The sequence below is a fragment of the Sarcophilus harrisii genome, chromosome 4 (assembly GCF_902635505.1).
Source record: "Sarcophilus harrisii chromosome 4, mSarHar1.11, whole genome shotgun sequence".
In the NCBI taxonomy this organism is placed as follows: domain Eukaryota; kingdom Metazoa; phylum Chordata; class Mammalia; order Dasyuromorphia; family Dasyuridae; genus Sarcophilus; species Sarcophilus harrisii.
In genome coordinates this window covers 151,859,432-151,878,430 of record NC_045429.1, presented here as the reverse complement: position 1 = coordinate 151,878,430, position 18,999 = coordinate 151,859,432, and the positions used below count along the sequence as shown (strand labels likewise).

Here is an 18,999-nt window from a genome sequence, read left to right as displayed (position 1 = left end):
TAACTGTCACTTAATGAATATTCATTCCAGTTTGTATGTGTTTGAGTAGCAAATATATATGGCTTAGTGCCAGCTGTGTTGTCTTATGTCTTTTTGATAATCTTGAGTTTTTCAGCGTGTGTGTGTGTGTGTGTGTGTGTGTGTGTGTAAAAATGTATTATTCCCTTAATAGATTCAGTTTTCTTCTATAACATTAGTCATATTATTTCATAAATTTTCTTTTTATATTTTAATAATAGCATAATAAATAATATAATTAAGAAAATATTTAGTGTAATAATTTTTGCATTTATACTTAGTTATATATTTTACTTTTCTTGGTGCTAGATTTGGATTTATAACAAATGTATTTAGTAGGAACAAGATACATGGCTCCTTGGTGATCCATAATATTTTAGAAAAACAAGTTAGAGAATAAGGGTAAGAAAATTTTATAATGAAATTTTTGGTTTACTAATGAGCTTTTAAAGCTATATTAATCAGAATAAGTTCAAAATAGGATTATTAAAAATGGCACTAAGAATATTTATAAATTAAATAACATTGAGTCTTACAAAGAACAGGCAGGCATGTGTCCTAATTATAAAATACCCATAAATCACCAAAAAATTAAGGTCTTTAGAGATATTAGTAGACTAAAAAACAACAGTGTAAGTAAAATTAGTCTCAGGTGCAGTTGCTCAATATTAAATATAATTTGAATGCTACTTGGTTAAATGAAGAGCAGGAGCCTCAGACACAATTAAGGGTAACACAATTAGAGGTAGAAGGGAATGCACTTGAGCTTCAAAGAATTTTGGTTTTTATTTTACCTCTTAACCAAAAATTTGGAAAAGATAACCCCTTTATATTCTTAAAAACTTGCCCACACAGTAGTTTGCTTTCTAATCTTCGTTCTCTCTTCTTCCCCACTCCTTCAAAAAAGGCCATATTTGTGTAATGGTATGATGACTAATAAAATTTTCTTAGGATTGGGTAGTTGAAGAGAGAAGGTAGGAGTCATAAAGTAATTTATTGATCATCTAGAAAAGCTCTATTTTCATGTTCATAAACTCAGAAATTCCTTTTTTTTTTTTTTTTATCACAGTCTATTCCCCCTCTTCTTCTGTATCACAACCCTGGTCTTTGTTGTCCCTGTGACCTCCAAACCTTTGACCCCTAAGTTCTTTTCCAAGCTATCATCCCTGCATCAACTATGCTCTTCTCCCTTCCTCATCTTGTCCCCTTGATGAACCTCTTCAACTCTACAGAGTTCCTTGCTCCTTTATCCTATTACTAATCTTACCCTGATAATTCTTAATTTCATATTACTCCCATTTTTTGCACCTGTCTTCCTATTCACATGCAGCATGCTGAAAGAAGCCAGAGAATATCACATAACCGCAGATTAGGTCCACTTTAGGTTTATGTTAAGAGATAGCAATGTATCTCTAAAGAGTTGAGGGAGACACAGAAGACACAAATGTAAGAGCATTCCACAGTAGTAGTAATATGTAGACAGAGGATAGAGTTTGGGATGGAATATAAGTTTACTGGAATTTATAAAATTGGAGGTGGTCACAGAAAATCATTTCTAGGTTATGCTCCTCAGTTTCATAGTGTTTTTCTACCTTGCTCCAGAAACTCATTCATCCTGGAAGTTCACTGTTACTCTGGACTTGGGCCCATCTTATGTCTATTCCCTCTGGTTCACAAGTTCTTTTCAAAAACTTGATTTTAAGGAGATCTAAGTCTGTCATATTTTCCTTTCTCTCCAAACTTCGCTACTGCACTTCCAATTCCCAGCCTTTCTTTATTCTACCACCTCTCCTCTATCACCCATACCCCACTATTTTTATTTCATTTGTATTCCCAGTTCTGAACACCATGCCTGAGATATAATAAGCACTTATAATGCTTGCACAAAATACAGTGAGCTCTGTCTTTCACCTCTTTGATTCCCTTCCTCTCCCTCCAATAAAAACTCCTTCAAAGAGATCTAGAAAAATCAAGAAGAAGAAAAAAAGACAAGTTCTGCCTGGGAAATTCAAGAAGAAAAAAAATCTCTGTGAGCTATTTTTCTAGCTTAAGTCAGCATCCTGTTGTGCACCATGACACAAGTAAATGCCAGACTTTATCTTTGATCAGACCACTTTGGATCACTGAAAGGTTGCTAGTTCCCAGCCTGTACTGTTCCTGACATATGGGGATATCAGTATCTCAGAAAAGCTACAGCAAGACCAGTCCTGCATTATCTCCAGAAGAATACAGAGCTCCAGTTTGAGCCTAGAGTCAGGAAGTGTTCTAGAAGAATAAGCAAAATAAAAAAATAAAATCCTACCATTAAAAGTTATGATAGTAATAGAGACTTTCAAGACAATCTAGGAGTAGAAAATGAAGTCAAAACATTTTTAAGCAAATCCTCAGAGAAAAACACAGTTTAGATACAAAGTCAACTAGAATTCTTAGAAAAGATAAAGTAAGAGGGTCTTTTTTTTAATTTAATAAATGAAATGAGAGCTCTAAAGGAAATTTGGGGGGAAAATTAGAGCTCACAGCTTTCTTCTAGAGAAGAAAGACTTGGAAAAGGAATTAACCATCTTGGCACAAGAGGTACAAAACCTTGCCCAGGCAACAGACTCCCTGAAGATAGAAGCCAATGACTCTGAGAAATCAAAATACTGGAAATAAAATGAAAAGATAGAAAAAATAAAGTTTTTAAGGGATCTCATAGCAAAAACAACCAACCAGGAAAACAGCTTTAAGAGAGAGAAATTTAATATTCATTAGACAATCTGACCACTGTGACTAAAAAAATTTCAGGAAAATCGTAAAAGAAAACTTCCCAGATCTCTTAGAAGGAGCAGAGAGTTTGAAGTATGATACTCCAAATGGCAAATGATATGGGTTAAAGCCAAGAATAACTTTACCAGTAAAATAGAGTATAATCTTTCGAGAAGGGGGAGATGGGGCTTAATGAAATACTTAATGAGTACTTCCAAGCATTCTTGATGAAAAGATCAGAGCTTCATAGAAACTTTGAAGTTCAAACATAGAAGTTAAGAGAAAAATGAAAAGCTAGTGTGACTTTCTAAGCTGCTCCCCTCACCCATCCAAAGAAATATCATACATGCCTAATTACTTTGCTGGGTTTTCTAGCTATTTTTTATCACAGGAGTTCACAATTATTAGATTAACCATAGAAAGCAAGAAGACACCATTTGACTTTGGTCTATAGAAAGCACAGAAACTCTCTCTGTGTCTCCCCAAATCATTAATGATTTGGGGAGATAGAGAGTTTCTGCTTTTTCTAAAGTTCTCATCTTGGAACTCAGCCTCTAGGACAGGACTGACATTAGTAGGTAGGATAAACAGTCTCCTCAGTCCAGATATTGATACCCCACCCAACCGTACAAAGAATTTGATCTAAATAATGTATGAAAATGCTTGGCAGAGCTTTCAAGGTCTTCCTGGATTGATACAAAGTAAAGTTCTTGAGTACAAAAGCTTGTTCATTATTGTCTTTGTGTTCCCAGTAGTAACAGAGTGTCTGGCCCAAAGTAAATGCTTAATGTTTATTTGATGGATTAAATAACAGTAATAATAATAAATTCTTGTTGACTTATCTGAAAGGCAGTATATGATGCAGGACCAGAACTCAAGAGAGGTAGGACTAGAAATATAAATCTAGGAATCATCTACATAGGGATGATAATTGAACTCATAGGAGCTGGTTACCAAATGAGATAATACAGAGCGGAAAAAAAAGAAGAGATTTCAGGATAAAACCCCTTCTCCCTTTCTCTTCCAGAAACCCTCATAGTTAGTGATTATGATACAAAAGAAGAACAAGGAAATGACATTAAGAATCAGTCATTCAATTAAAGGAATCCAAAAGTTCTCAGATTAGGATTTTTCTTGATTATTTTTTTTTCCTTTCTATGGTAACTTATTCTAAGATTTACTAGAGAGTGGGAGTTAGATAGGTCCAGAAGTGTCAGCACAGGTGACAATCAAAATGCTTGTCTCAGAAAAATGTAATGCATACAAAGAGCTGATTCTTAGAAACCGGATCATTTGGCAATCAGTTCATTTGAATATTCCTAAGCAGTTTTCTGCTATGTGGATTTTTCTTCTCTCTTTGTATATTCAGTTCTTTAGAAAAATCATATGGGTAATTTTTTCTTTAATTTTAGGAGGAATACTTTTGTGATGTATTTGCTTCAACTCTCTTTTTCAGAACTTGAGATCTAAACTTTGTTATAAACCTAAACATGCACTTTTGAGAATGTAATTTTGCCCTAAAGAAAGTGGGTGATTTTAAATTCTATTCAGACACTAATCCCTTCTCTTATTCTTCAACTTTTCAGTTATATTTTAGATATTAAAGAATTGTTGGTCATAATTGCTTGATATAAATAAGAAACATTTAAAAATTTATAAATATAACAGATGTTTCCCCTCTTTCTAATTTTAAGAATGATTTGTTTTTCCCCATATAAAGGTTCAGGATGCACTTTTATCAAAGGGAAATCCTTAAGATATCTGAAAAGAATAGTATGTGCTATTACAATTTCTACTTCTAACACCAAAGTTGGAGGGGGGAGGGGAGGTTAAAGGGAGAGAAGGGACAGGGGGAAAAGATAGACTATTTAAACAAATAAAGCATTTTCTTTTTGTACTCAAAGCAGTAAATATATATAGAATGCAGGGGACATATTTTTTCTCTTTTGAAACAAGTTGCTTCTAGTCCTATTTATTAAAGATTGTAGTGATAAGTCCAAATGCAAGTGTCTGAGATGACTTCTGCAATTAAATAGTGTTTTTTCCTTAAATTACAAATAAAATTACCATCTTATTTGAAAACAGTGTCAGATTTGTTATTGTCTTTAAGAATTAGCATACTATATCATAACTCACAAACTTCTGCCCAGCTTTTTCAGAACCCTTTGACTTCTGACACAACCTAATATAGCCAGATTTATTTCCTCTACTCCCTTATTTGTATGTCAGAACTTCAACATAGGTACCCCTGTCCTTATTTTGCTTATGTTGTTTCTCCCTACCCTCTTCCTCCACAACATATCCTTTCCAGGTTAAATAACTATTCCCTGACTGACTATTCAAATTATGCTGATCTTTAAAGACAGCTCAAGTTCCATTGACTTTATAAAGCTTTCTCTAACTACTTTAGTCTATATTGAAGTTTACCTTTATTTTCACTCTTTTTAGATAAGGTCATATAGATATGGATATATGTATTATCTATTAAGTCCTGCTAAATTTGGAGAAGCTCATCACCAGGTTGGCCGTGGGTAATGAATTTTTTGGACCCAATAACTCTGTCTGCTAAAATGTAAAGGCGATTGTAATCTTCATCAGTGGAAGTGATTTGCTTGCTGATGAAATTTTAAAACATTCGTAATATTAAATACATTTGAAGAGAGAGAAATACCTGCAATGTATGCTTCTTCTGACAAACCAGAAAAGAGTAACTTTGTTCCCTTGATTACCAGGATTTTCTTTTTATATCATTGTTCTCTTTGTGCCTTGCATATAATAGATGTTTACTAACAAATACTTGTTGAATGGGTAAAACTATGGAGTCTGAGGTATTTGCAAAAACATTTCCCCAAAATTTGAGTTACATGATAACATTTTATAGCTAAAAAAGAATCTATTTCTTTTTGCTTTGTATTCAGAAGTTTGTAAATGTCAAATTATGTATGCCTTTACATTGCAGTATTCATGAAGATTACAAACAGTTCTTTTGGGGAGGGGGAAAAGTAGCATTCCTAGAAAACTGCAAAAGTCAAAAAAAAAAAAAAAACAACCCACAAATGTTTCCACATTGGACTTATAGGAAATAGGAGATTTGGTTCCTATAATCACCAAAAAATTATAATCTTTCACTAGAGATTGCTCAAAATACATTTTTAGTCTACCATTCTTTACTCAAAAAACATTAATTCTGATACTGTGTACTTTTCTTACATAATACCATGAAATAACTCATAAAATAAAAGAGAAATAAGAAGTATCTCTGGACTATTCAAAGTGGAGCTGGGGCTGCTATGTCATAAGAACCCTAAGGTAAAAACGAGACTTCTATCTTTAATCTCCCTTTTGATTCTGTAGTTGAACTGTCCCCTAGTGAAAAGCACATGCCTGATTTGAGTCCCCATCTAAGCTAGGAACACTTGCCTGGATTGGCTTGATCCAGCAGCTTTTTCTGCTAGGCCCCATCCAGGATGCTCAGGAGTCCAGCAGCAGAGGCTAGCAGGGCAGGTTGGACTCTCAAGGTTAAGGGTGACTACCATCTCATCACACAATTTAAGTCACTCTTTCATTTTTTCAGTTCCCCCATTGGCATGTGAAAGTTTACTTTCACATTTTCTGGAGAAGATTCACAAACACTTTTATTATGAGTACTTTTATTTCTATTTTTCAGATATAAATATGCTTATCATGCCTCTTTTTTTTCTCTGTTCTCCATAGCCAGAAATGCATGCAGTTGCCAATATGAAAGTGAAAGTAATATTATTAATAAAGTCACACAGATGCCTAAAATCTCAAAAGTTAGATGCATGCATGTTGAGTATTGATTGTATATAAACATCTTAATACCTCTAGCATTATGTCAACAAGTAGCTTGCCATTTGCACACAGTACAAAACCATAAGATTATAGACTTAGAGCTAGAAGGATCTTAAGGTGGGATCTAATCCAATAATTTACAGATGAGGAAATTGAGTCTAAGAGGGCAAGTGACCTGCCTAAAGTTACCCAGGTCATAATGAAGGGAAAGGGGAACTTGTTCCCTTTAAGATTATCACTCTGAGCAGGACCAAGAGATCATTATATACTTTTAACAACAATACTATATGATGATCAATTCTGATGGACATGGCTCTCTTCAGCAATAAGATGAACCAAATCAATTCAATTTGTTCAATAATGAATAGAACCAGCTACACCCAGGAAAAGAACTCTGGGAAATGAGTATGAACCACTACATACCATTTATAGTCCTTCTGTTTTTATTTGCTTGCATTTTTGCTTTCCTTCACAGGTTAATTGTACATTATTTCAAAGTCCGATTATTCTTGTGTAGCACAATAACTATGCATATGTATACATATATTGTATTTAACAAATACTTTAACATATTTAACATAGATTGGTCTACCTGCCATCTGGGGGAGGGGGGCAGGGCAAGAAGGGGGAAAATTGGAACAAAAGATCTTGCAATTGTCAATGCTGAAAAATTACCCATGCATATATCTTGTAAATAAAAAGCTATAATAATTTAAAAAAAAAAAAAAAAAAAAAAAAAAGGATTATCACTCTAAGATTGTATCTCCTTTGATCAGGATCTCCCAGGCTCCAAGGAGTCTAGACAGAGCCCAAATCTTTTGGGATAAGAGAATCAACTCCCATAGAATTTCTAAATTCTCATTCAATTGAGGAATCTGATCTGTCCCAGACCCCTACCTGGTCTGACCTGCTTGGGCTATCCCAGCCCCCCCCCCCCCCACCTGGTCTGATCTTCTTGGGCTGTCTCAGCTCCTACTAAAGATATCCAATATAATAGCTTCCCTCCCCCAAAGTCTTTGCAGATGGACCTAGGTAGCTCACTTAGCTGCCAGGACCTTCCATTCATTGAGAAAGCATTCTCTCAGTACAAAACTCCATTTTCCAATAGATTTGGCACTATAGAAGTCAGTCTCTTGGTAAACTGATTTCTATCTAACAATAACTTTCATTTTGCAACTAAAAATTCGGGAATGAATGAATTCTTTCACTCCTAAAATCTGCTGCTGATTTAAAGAGGATTCTTAACAACTCTCTTATTGCCACTAACCTCTAGACCACCAGGGGTTGAGAGCACTCAAATCGCATCAATAAGATTTGAGGAATACCTGAGTTCAAGTTCCATCTTAGACACTTGCTATTGTTTGACCCTATGCACATCATTTAATATTTCTGGGTTCCAGTTTCTTAATCCATAAAATGAATAAATTGGGCTTGACTTCTCAGGTCTCTTCTAGCTTCACATCCATGACCTTGTGACTCAAATTCCAGATCTTCTAACTTCAAATCCAAAGTTCTTTAGATAGGATTAATAAGTGATGATAACAGATTCCATTTATAAGTTTATATATGTATATGTATGTGTGTTATATACACACACATATGCAATATTCTCATATGTTCATGTTGATTTAAATAGAAAATTTACAAAAAGAAAGAATATATAAACCTGACAACATTCAAAGATGCTTAACTGCCTTGTGATTCTGTTTTTTAAAAAATAAATTTTTGAGATGTATATAATTTTGTTTTCCATTATAGTTAAATTTTAACATTTCTTATCTTACAACTCCTGAAATAACTGTAAGGAAAACAAGTTTGTCAATAAGAATCTTTGGGATCTTCCTTTCTTCTTCATTCATACTTCTCACAAATGCTCATCAAGTTCTGCAACTTTCTGTTCTTTTATCTTTTTGAGTTTTATCCTACAGTAAACATTCAGAAAATAAGATCATTTCAAGGTTTCATCAGCATAAACCAAAGGAGTCTAGATCTCATGTTTGGATTATGAGTTACCTTTATGAACCTTTTAGGAAAATGTTAATGGGCTTAAGTAGTAGTTAGGGATGTAGTTTTAAATGTATATCTTTTTTTTTTTTTTTTTTTTTACAGTATTGTTAAGTAATAGATAAGGCTGTATGTAGAAGGTTATCCCTAAAGAATATATACAAATATCCACTTTACATGATCATCAGCTTCAAGTTATTAAGCCACATAATTTCTTGCAGTCTTCATTTCTTGAACTTTATCATTCTTCAAGTATTGTTCTAAATTATATGTCATTAAAAGTTGGATAAGTTTCATGATATAATATATGCCAAGAACTTCTAGCCACAACCTAATGTGGAGCCATTTTTTTCCTAGAATTTTAATTATCCTACCTGAGATCAAGAATCTAAAACTATTTTCTTGGAACATTTCTATATTTTCACAAATTGTCCAATTTGACTTCTTTCCTTAATCTACTTTTTTAGTTCCCCTGTGCCATCAAGCCACCTCTCGCCTCAAAATCCAATCCTAAATTGGTATTTAATCCAGTAATGGGGGTTTGAGGCCATCTGTATTTTGAAAGGAAATATAGTTTTAATAGTTTTCATTAATAATAGTTTACATTTATGTAAACTCAAATGTACAATATACATTATTTCATTATGATTCATTTGATCACTTTGTTGGGGGGGGGGGAATTTTGTTTTTAATGTAGCTTGAACAATATTTGCAGAGTTAGAGAAATGATTACCTCTCTTTTCCTTGAATGTTTTTAACCCTAATTAGCCTTCCCATTAATCAAAATTGGCAGTTACTAAGATCATGTGGTATTTATAGCAGCTTCTAAATAAAAATAAAGAATGCATTGATATATGAAATAAATGGAGATAGGTTTATTCACAAAATGGAGCGTACTTCGGACATGTAAATGCAAAGTGATACAGCCAAGAAATTAAGAGGACTTTATTTCTATCTTTAGTTATAATTCAAAAGCAATTTGGAATAATTAGATATATATGACCAAAAAAAAATACACCATTGGGAGCTTTCTACCAAAAATATATATAAATTCTCAGAGTTTACTTTATCCCTTTTATCCCTTCATTATCAAATATATCAAATCAAAATCTATTATGGGCAGCAAGTATAGTTAAGAAATGGAGAAAAACATCTAAACATCTATGTGATTTCTAGCATGCTTTCTGAGTTTATAATCAAGGATTTGACACTTTCATACCTATTTGTACTTTACTGATTTGCAGGTGTAACAGGTAGTACCATCCAACCCACTCCACAGAATATACCTGCTGTTGATCCAGCCCTTTTCAGTACTATGTCGATAGGTAAGTCTGTATTTATTTGATTTGGGTGTGTTTTATGAGATATTTATATTATTTTCCACTTTATTTTTATTTTTATTCATCTGTATTTTTATTTATTTTATTTTATTTTTATTTATCTTTATTTTTAAAGATAATAGTAAATGAACAATTTCTCCATCATTACATGTTATAATTCACACATGACTTATCTTTCTTTGTGATTATTGTTCTTGTTGTCTTTTATTTTTTCCTTCAAGATGCATCCAAAATGCTAGAGGCCACTCTTGATCTTTTTTAAATATTTTATAATTATCAATGATGTACTTGATCTGTCCATCTGTTATCTCACTCTCATTACAGGAGATCCATCTTCTTCTTTGATCATACATTTCCTCAGTGATAGCCTTTGTACCATTTCTTACAATTTTGAATTAAAAAATGCAGCATATTTGTGTAACTTTTCAATGTACTTTGGGTCACCTATGATTTTGATACTTTAGAAATTGTGATATCCCGACATTTGCAACTATAAAAAATGCCATGAGACTATTTGTTTGAAAAAGTTGGCAGTTTGCACTGGGAAGCAGCTTTGGATTTTTAAAAATATCATATAATTTCTCAGATGCCATCTAGTTTGCTGTCTTTCTTTTATACAAATCTAGGCTCACTTTAGTGGCCATCCACTTGCCTGTCGTATTCTGTACAATTGGCATTTTTTTAGGTTTTTTTTTTTTCCTATATGAACTATTGGTCTGATTTTTTAACAACCATTGTGAATCTTAGTGAAGGAAATCTTATTATATTTTTTAAAAGCACAGTATCATCAAGTCAGTAAACATTCATTAAGTGCATGCTGTGAGGTAGACACCATTCTAAGTGCTGAGGATACAAATAAGAAAATGAAATATAGTCCCTCCACTCAAGTTCCTGGCAACGTACAAAAGGCAGCAGAAAAAGAGCAGGTAGAAGGGGGCCATGGAGCTGGATTCAAGTGTTCAGCTGGTAAGAAATGGTCAGACTGTTGTTCTTCTTTAAATAGAAACTTCTGCTCTGCCCTGCAATTAGAGGAGCAGAGATAAAAGTACTTCTATGCCCTCCAGGATGATGATATCTAGAAAACATCTAGAAAAAAGCTCATTACTTTTCTTGGGAACACACCAAATCCAAGTAATACAGCTAGTTCCATTGATTTGAATGTATAAGCCCACAATAAAGAAAAAAAAATTCTCATTTACTATCCATAGCTAATCAGTTCCCCTATTCCACAAAATGTCCTCCATGACAGCAGCAAATACCTTCAATAAGCTTTCATCTTGTTTTATACCTTGTTTGGTATTAATGAAAGAAGAATAACCAGGATGCTAAGAATCACACTATAGATAGAAGGAACAGTGTTTGTTTAACTTGGAAAAGAGAAGTTAGAAATGCCAAATTAGTTTTCCAGACTATCCCTTGCTTACCTCATTAAGATCCTGAGTTATAGTACTAATATTATTATCTTGAGTTGTGAATTCTGAAAGCAAAAAATATTGAAGAAAAGGATAGAGTTTCTTTTCTGTTCCTGGCAAGGCATTCTTTTTTTAATAGATAACTCTTAATTGCCTTTCTGTATTTTTTTCTGTACTTCTCAACTCTTCCACATTCTTAATGCTTTGTCTAATTAATCTTATTCTAGTCCCCAAAGTATTGAATACTCCAAAAATTATCTTCTTTCTCTTTCAGTTAAAATTCCTATTAGTATGAAAGTGTTAGTGGGGAAACAGACTGAACCAATTTTTAATCTGTAATTCTTCTAAAGCAAGTGTTCTTAATTGTCTATGCATAGATTTTAGAGGATCTATGAATTTGGATTGGGGTATGTGGCATCTTTATTATAATCTCTAACTGAAATAGCATTTCATCTTATTGTGACTGTAGACAAGAAGTCATTGTCCCAAAAAAAGCTTCATAGGCTTCACTGAACTGCCAAAAGTTGTCCATGACACACACGCAAAAAAAAGTTAAGAGCTATTCTAGACATTTGTTTGATTTTTGAAATACTATAAATTATTTATTCAGATGAATCTCAGTTGATAGCACTTAAGACAGTAAATCAAGTGAAAAATTCTCCAGATTTTAAAGGTTTTAATTCTTCAGGTTCTATGAATCCTCCAGATTTTTTTTTTCATAATGGTTTCAGTGACAATGAGCTCCAGCCACTTATTACATATATAATATTATGTAATATTATCTATATATAATTATATATATATATATATATATTTTCTATGTTAATATATATTTATAAATTGATAAAATCTATAATGCATTCTGTTTTTTATTTGTGTAGAACATGGCAGTAATAAATTATATGTAAATAACTTTAACTTTTATTGAAGTTTTATTGTATTCCTGGATGGCCAACATGCTATATTTAAAAACTTTGTTTCAAGTGAAATAAAAATTGTAAAGTTATTAGTCAATAATCAGCAAGTATTTTATTAAGCTTTTAACTATGTTTCAGGCAATATACTAAGTGCTGGGGACTCAAAGAAAGGCAAAAGACAGCCCCTACCTTTTTAAGGGGATTCATTTCTCTAATGAGAAAGACAGTATTTAAATAGATGAAAAAGGGGTGGAAGGAAAGCAGCACAGTTAGATAAGAAATGATGCCCTTTCTGTTCTAGGGGCCCTCTGGGAAAAAGGAGTAAAATATACTAAGAAGGGCTGAGTTTCAGGGTTGATGTGATTTTGAAAAATGATGAGATTCTGATGAAATCCAGGAATGTTATATATAGTACAAATTATTATGTCATTTGGATATTAAAATTAACCAAGAAGCTTGTTTATATTTTAATTATTTAACTGGATAATGACCATATCTGTTACTTGCATTTTTTTTTTCCATTTATACAGGAAATGTAGTGAAATTGCTTGTCAATTCAACCTATTTGGCAGAAATCCAAGATAAGGAAAACTGCTTTTGCCTATTATGACTAAATTAGATTTTCAGAATTAAGTGAAAAGAAAGAGCTTTGGAAACATTCGTTTTTAAATACAATTATTTTTTCCTTGAAAGTTTCAAAATTTTGTGAAGGTTTTTTTTATTGATTTTTTTCAAGTATGCTTTCATTAGTATCAAAAAAATGTATCTTAAAGAACTTAGCAAAATATTGGTCATCAGTTACTTAGCTTCATGAAGTTTATTCATTTATTTTTGACACTGAGTCTCCAATATCTAATTCAGGATGATCATGGGAGCAGTGAGTGCATTTTTGCTCCCAGTAGCAGGAATTATAGGCTGCAAAACTATGTATATCCATATGCAGCTGAAATAATTTTCTTCACCTCTCAGGTGGAACCTAAATTAAGAAAGAATCTTAGTGCTTATTTATGATCTTTTTAAAAGGTAACAAAAACTATTATTTTATTCTTACATTCTACTTAATGATTTTTCAGATCAATATTTGGCTATTTAAAGCCATCTAAACCAAACCTATTGATGGAGGTAATTTGCATTATTGAGCACATCACATGCACACACACACATATACATATTCCTATACATTTTCATTAAATCTGTGAGAACTGAGTCACTTGGCTCAATGTGACATCTGGACAGGTTTATTTGGAATGGATTCTGTTAGTCTATCCCCAGAGTATAGATAGCACTGTGCATTCTTTGTTCCTGATAAGACATAAAGGTCTCCAGGCAATGTACATTCCTGGTAGAAACTATAATCTTAGCTAGTGAATATTAAAGGCTTGGAGTTCCAGTTTGTTTATGCTTTCCAAGTTTTATCGAATCTGATAAGCAAAGGAAGCAAAAGACTGAGAGTTGAGTGGCATTTGAACCTCTTAGAAGCTGGGTAGGGGAAGTTTAAAAAAAAAAAAAAAAGAAAACTGGATATTGCCTGAGGTTGTACTAAAACCATTTTAAATCAACCAGTAAACATTTATGTTTAGAACCTGTTTTGTTCCAGATACTGTAGGTTATAAAAGATAGTTCCTGATCCAAGGACCTTATAGTGTAGTAGGGAAGACAACATGCAAACAAATATATACAAAGTAAGCTCTGTGCAGAATAAATTGGAAATAATTAACAGAGGGAAGGCACAGAAATTAAGATAAATTAGCAAAGAAAGTTTGTCTTCATGTTGATTTGTTGTTTAGGGACTTTTTATTTCCATTCTACTATTAGGCCTGGTTCATTTGGTCCCTTCTATAGTCACAAAAATCATAAAAGTAAGAGTTGGAAAGGACTTCAGAGATCATATGATAAGACCCTCTAGCCAAGCATGAACTGTATAATATCTACCAGTTAAATTTTTATTCAACTCCTTGAAGAGCTCCAGTGACAGGAAATACTGCTTATCTCCCTAGAAACATATTCCATTCTTAGATAGTTGAATGTATTGGGGGCAGCTTGATAGAATGTCAAGCTTGGAATCAGGAAGACTCGAGTTCAAACACACTTAGTAGCTGTGTGAACCTGGACAAGTCTGCACTTATCCCTATTTGCCACAGTTTTCTCATATGTAGAATGATCTGGAGAAAGAAATGGCAAACCATTCCAGTATCTTTGCCAAACAAATCCTAAATGGGGTTTGAAACTACCCAATACTAATAAGATTTACATTGTATTCATTTAAAATATGCATCCCTGTAACTTCCACACATATATTTATTCTAGGTCTGACCTTCAGATCAATTCTTACTTGTGACACCTTGTTAAATATTCAGAACTGTTTAATATGCTATTCTAAATTAGTTTTTTCCCCTAGTCTTAACTTTCTTGGTCCCAATTTCTTGAGCCAATTTTCATAAGAAATAGTTTATAGACTTCTTATTACAGGAGTTAAAGTGTACTTTAACACTACTGAGACCCTTTTAAGGAGTCCACAAAGTCAAAAGTATTTTCATTATAATATCAAGAGCTTTTAATTCTGGTGTGGTAAATATTGTTAGACATAACCAATACTATTGTTGTTCATACTTCATTTTCAAAGAATATTAATGAGATCACAATGTTGAGGTCAGGATATTTTATATTTTGCCATGACTTTTTAGTGCAATATGAGTTTGGAAGGCACAACCATAAATCCAGCCCAGGTGGATCATTAGGATATTTAGGATGGAGGTGGCTCTGGATTTTTGCAGCTCACCTTTCCTTTGTTCTTCTATGATTTCACTTTGTTCATGGACACCTTCTTTGATATAGGCAAATGTGCCCATGATGGGCAGTCCTATGTCAGTATTCCCCATATCTCACAGTCAGTGCTAAAGTTCTTCAGAGATACCATGAGAGTGTCCTTATACCACTTCTTATGATCACCATGTGAAAGCTTATCTTGTGGGAGTTTTCTATAAAATAGTCTTTTGGGTAAATTTCCATTTGACTCATAAATAAAAATTATGAGGTTTCCTAAGACCCTTGAAAACCACTGTCTTATTGATAAGGTCCTCTATTTGACATTCTTCAGATTGTCATTTACCTTTCTATTATGTGACTGCTAAGACTAGTTGCATTATTACATATGTAATCTAACCAGGAAAAAGTACAATGGAATTTTTATTTTTCTCATCCTGGTCATTAGATCTATCCTTGTACTCTAATATCACATAACCTTTATCAGTTCCCATCTCACACTAATTATACTAAGAGTCTGTGATGACCACGTTAGTACCCTGGGTACCTTAGAATCAGCCGAAGTCAGGATAAGTCCTTGGTCTTTAGAGGTAAGGAGTGAATTGGATGGACACAGAATCCATCTCCCACCCAGAAGTGACTCTGGCTAATCTTACTCCACCCCCTAGTCCCTCCTACAATTCTCTGTATAAACCAATTATTGAGCCAGCACAGAATAGTGGGAAGGGCCATTTTCCAAGCATATATTAATAGAGTATTGTCCAATAGGTAGTTAGCCTTAAATACTCGGTTGTCCAATCTCAGTACATAAACTCAAGAGTTTCAGCCCTTTACAAGAGTCTATTGCATTAAAACTACTATGTGTTTTTGTTCATTTGAGTGATTTTTTTTGACCCAAGTATATGAATGAATTTTTAAAAACATTAAATGGTTATTGTTTGCTAAGTACTACATGTATAAATTGAAAAGCAGTGAAACTCCATGCTCTCAAGAAGCTAAAATTCTGATAGTGTATGCAATACATGTAAGTAGTTTTAGCAACAATGTAGATGGAATGATTTCATCATTCTTACAGTTCAGCAGTTAAGTGTATTATGCATCCTCTTTAATCATATTTCCACTGAGAACACCATATACATTGCTGTTGTTGAACCATTTAACAATGCTGAGGATTTGAGTGGCAAGAACCCTCTTTTCATTAGCTGTAATTTTTGGAGAAGTAAAGATTGTATGGGAAGTTAGTTGCTATGTTATATTGTAGATGTTTCTTTCATGGGTGAGGGCTACAGAAACAGGGCTGAAAATAGGACTGGTATTCTGGTAAGCACTGTTATACCCCTGGCCCTTGGGCTAGGGATCCTGGGCTTTTTCCAGGATCTAAAGAGAAGAGGTGACAGTGGCCCTCTCTTGTCTTCCAGCATGACTTGCTAGATTGTTTGTCAACACAAGCGGCTTACCCCAGATAATACTGCTAGAACTAAGCTGAAAACATGGCTAGTAGTTTAGAGGATGTAAGGTTTTGCTTACATTTTTTCTCATTTCCAATTTTTTTGAAATGTGTTTGCTTGCTTGTTTCCTCCATCCTTCTCATCATTTCTTAAAGCATAATAATATGAAACAACTTGTTCAGCCATTCTCCAATTGATGTACTTCCTCTCAATTTCCAATTCTTTGCCACCACTAAAAGAACTGTATAAACTTTTTTGCACATATTGGTCCTTTTTTTGTGTGTATGTGTGTGTGTGTGTGTGTGTCTTTTATCTCTTTGGATAGTAGTAGTATTGCTTGTTTAAAAGGTATGTACAGTTTTATAGCTCTTTAGCTATAGTTCCAAATTCCTCTCCAGAATAGTTGAATCAGTATAAAACTTCACAGATAGTACATCAGTGTTTTACTTTTCCCACATATTCTCCAATATTTGTCATGTTCTTTTTCTGTCATGTTAGCCAGACTGACAGTTGTGAGATAGTAGCTCAGAGTTGTTTTAATTTACATTTCTACTGTAGTCTACATTTAGTAATGATTTAGAGTGTTTGTTCATATGTCTATAGGTAGCTTTGATGACTTTGAAAAATGCTTGTTCATATCTTTTAAACATTTATCAGTTGAGGAATGGCACTTCTATTTGACTCAATTTTCTATATGTTGAGAAATGAGATCTTTATTAGAGAAGCATACAGTAAAAATTTTTTTCACTGTAATGATTACCAATTATGTATTTCTCAATTATGTTTTCTCCCAATTATCCTTCTCTCTCTCTCTCTCTCTCTCTCTCTCTCTCTCTCTCTTTCTCTCTCTCTCTCCCCTTCTCTCTCCCTCTCTCCCCCATCCCTCTCTGTTTCTATTTCTTTCTGTCTATCTCGTTCATCTTTATTTCTCTCGTTTTCCTTCTTGCTCCCTTTTTATGCTGTTCACTCTCAAAAGTATATGTCCATGTTTTCCCCTGAAGGATTATTGTGACGACCGAGCTAGCACCCTGGATACCTTAGAATCAGCCAGAGTCAGGATAAGCAAAAGTCCTTAGTCATTATTCTTGGTCTTTAGAGGTAGAAGTGAAGGGGATGGAAGTAGCATCTCCACAATCTCCTTCTACCTCGGCCACCACCAAAGTGACTCTGGCTAGTCTTACTCCACCCCTAGTCCCTCCTACAATACTCTGTATACACCAATCATCAAGCCAGCACAGGATAGTGGGAAGGGCCATTTTCCAAGCATATGCCCATAGAGTATTGTCCAGTTGGTAGTTAGCCTCAAGTGTTTGGCTATCCTAACCTCAGTGCATCGACTCAAGAGTTTCAGCCCTCCACAGATTATGCTCAATTTTATTGGGTAGGTGATTCTTTTTTGTAATCCTAGCTCTTTTGCCCGTTGGAATATCGTATTCCAAGCCCTCTGATTCTTTAATGTAAAGCTGCCAAATTTTGTTATCCTGACTTTGACTCCATGATCTTTGAATTGTTTCTTTTTGACCATTTGCAATATTTTCTCTTTGATATGGGAGATCTGGAATTTAGCTGTATTATTTCTGGGAGTTTTGATTTTGAGATCTCTTTCAGGAGGTGAATGATGCTTTCTTTCAATTTCTGTTTTACCCCTCTGGCTCTAGAATATCAGGGAATTTTTTTCCTTGATAATTTCTTGAAATATGATGTCTAATCTTCTTGTTTTTTCAATCATGACTCTCAGGTAGTCCAATAAGTCTTAAATCATTTCTCTTAGATCTATTTTTCAGATAAGTTGTTTTCCAATGAGATGTTTCATATTTTCTTTTTTTTTTTTTTTTCATCTTTTTGGTTTTATTTGTTTGTTAATGTCATAAAAATCACTAGCTTCCATTTGGTCAATTCTAAGTTTTAAAGAATTTATTTTCTTCAATGAGCTTTTGTATTTCCTTTTCCATTCAGTCATTTCTACTTTTTAATAAATTCTCTTCAGTGAATTTTTGTATCTTTTCCCATTTGGCCAATTCTGCTTTTGATAGCATTCTTCTCTTCATTGGATTTTTGTGCCTCTTTTACTATTTGGCTTTTATGTTTGTTTGTTTGTTTTTTTTTTAAGATACTGGTTTTTTGGGGGACAGCTAGGTGGTGCAGTGAATAGAGCACCAGCCCTGAAGTCAGGAGGACCTGAGTTCAAAACCAGCTTTAGCCACAATACTTCCTACCTGTGTGACCCTGAGCAAGTCACTTAACCTCAATTGTCTCACCAAAAACAAAAAGAAATTGGTTGTTTTTCCTGCATATTTTATGCCTCCTTTACTAAGCTTTTGATTCTTTTTTCATGTTTTTTTGTTTTGTTTTTGCAAAATTATCATTTTTTTCCCCAGTTTTTTCTCTTTGTCTCTTACTTGATTTTTAAATTCATTCTGAGTTCTTTCATGGTCTAAGATTAATTTGTATTTTGCTTTGAAGCTTTGGATGCAGGGATTTTTACTTTGTTTTCTTCTTCTTTGACACCATATTGTCTGGTCAGAATTTTGTTTCTTGT

The 18,999-nt window shown here is 33.6% G+C and overlaps 1 protein-coding gene across 1 annotated transcript in view; it reads left to right on the top strand.

The window, feature by feature from the left end:
- The window catches only part of VTA1 (vesicle trafficking 1), an 82,680-nt gene that overhangs the window by 55,693 nt on the left and 7,988 nt on the right, over positions 1 to 18,999 (top strand). The window contains exon 7 of the mRNA XM_031964191.1: positions 9,825 to 9,905. Coding sequence (XP_031820051.1) covers positions 9,825 to 9,905 — 81 coding nt within the window. The remainder of the gene's footprint in view (positions 1 to 9,824; positions 9,906 to 18,999) is intronic.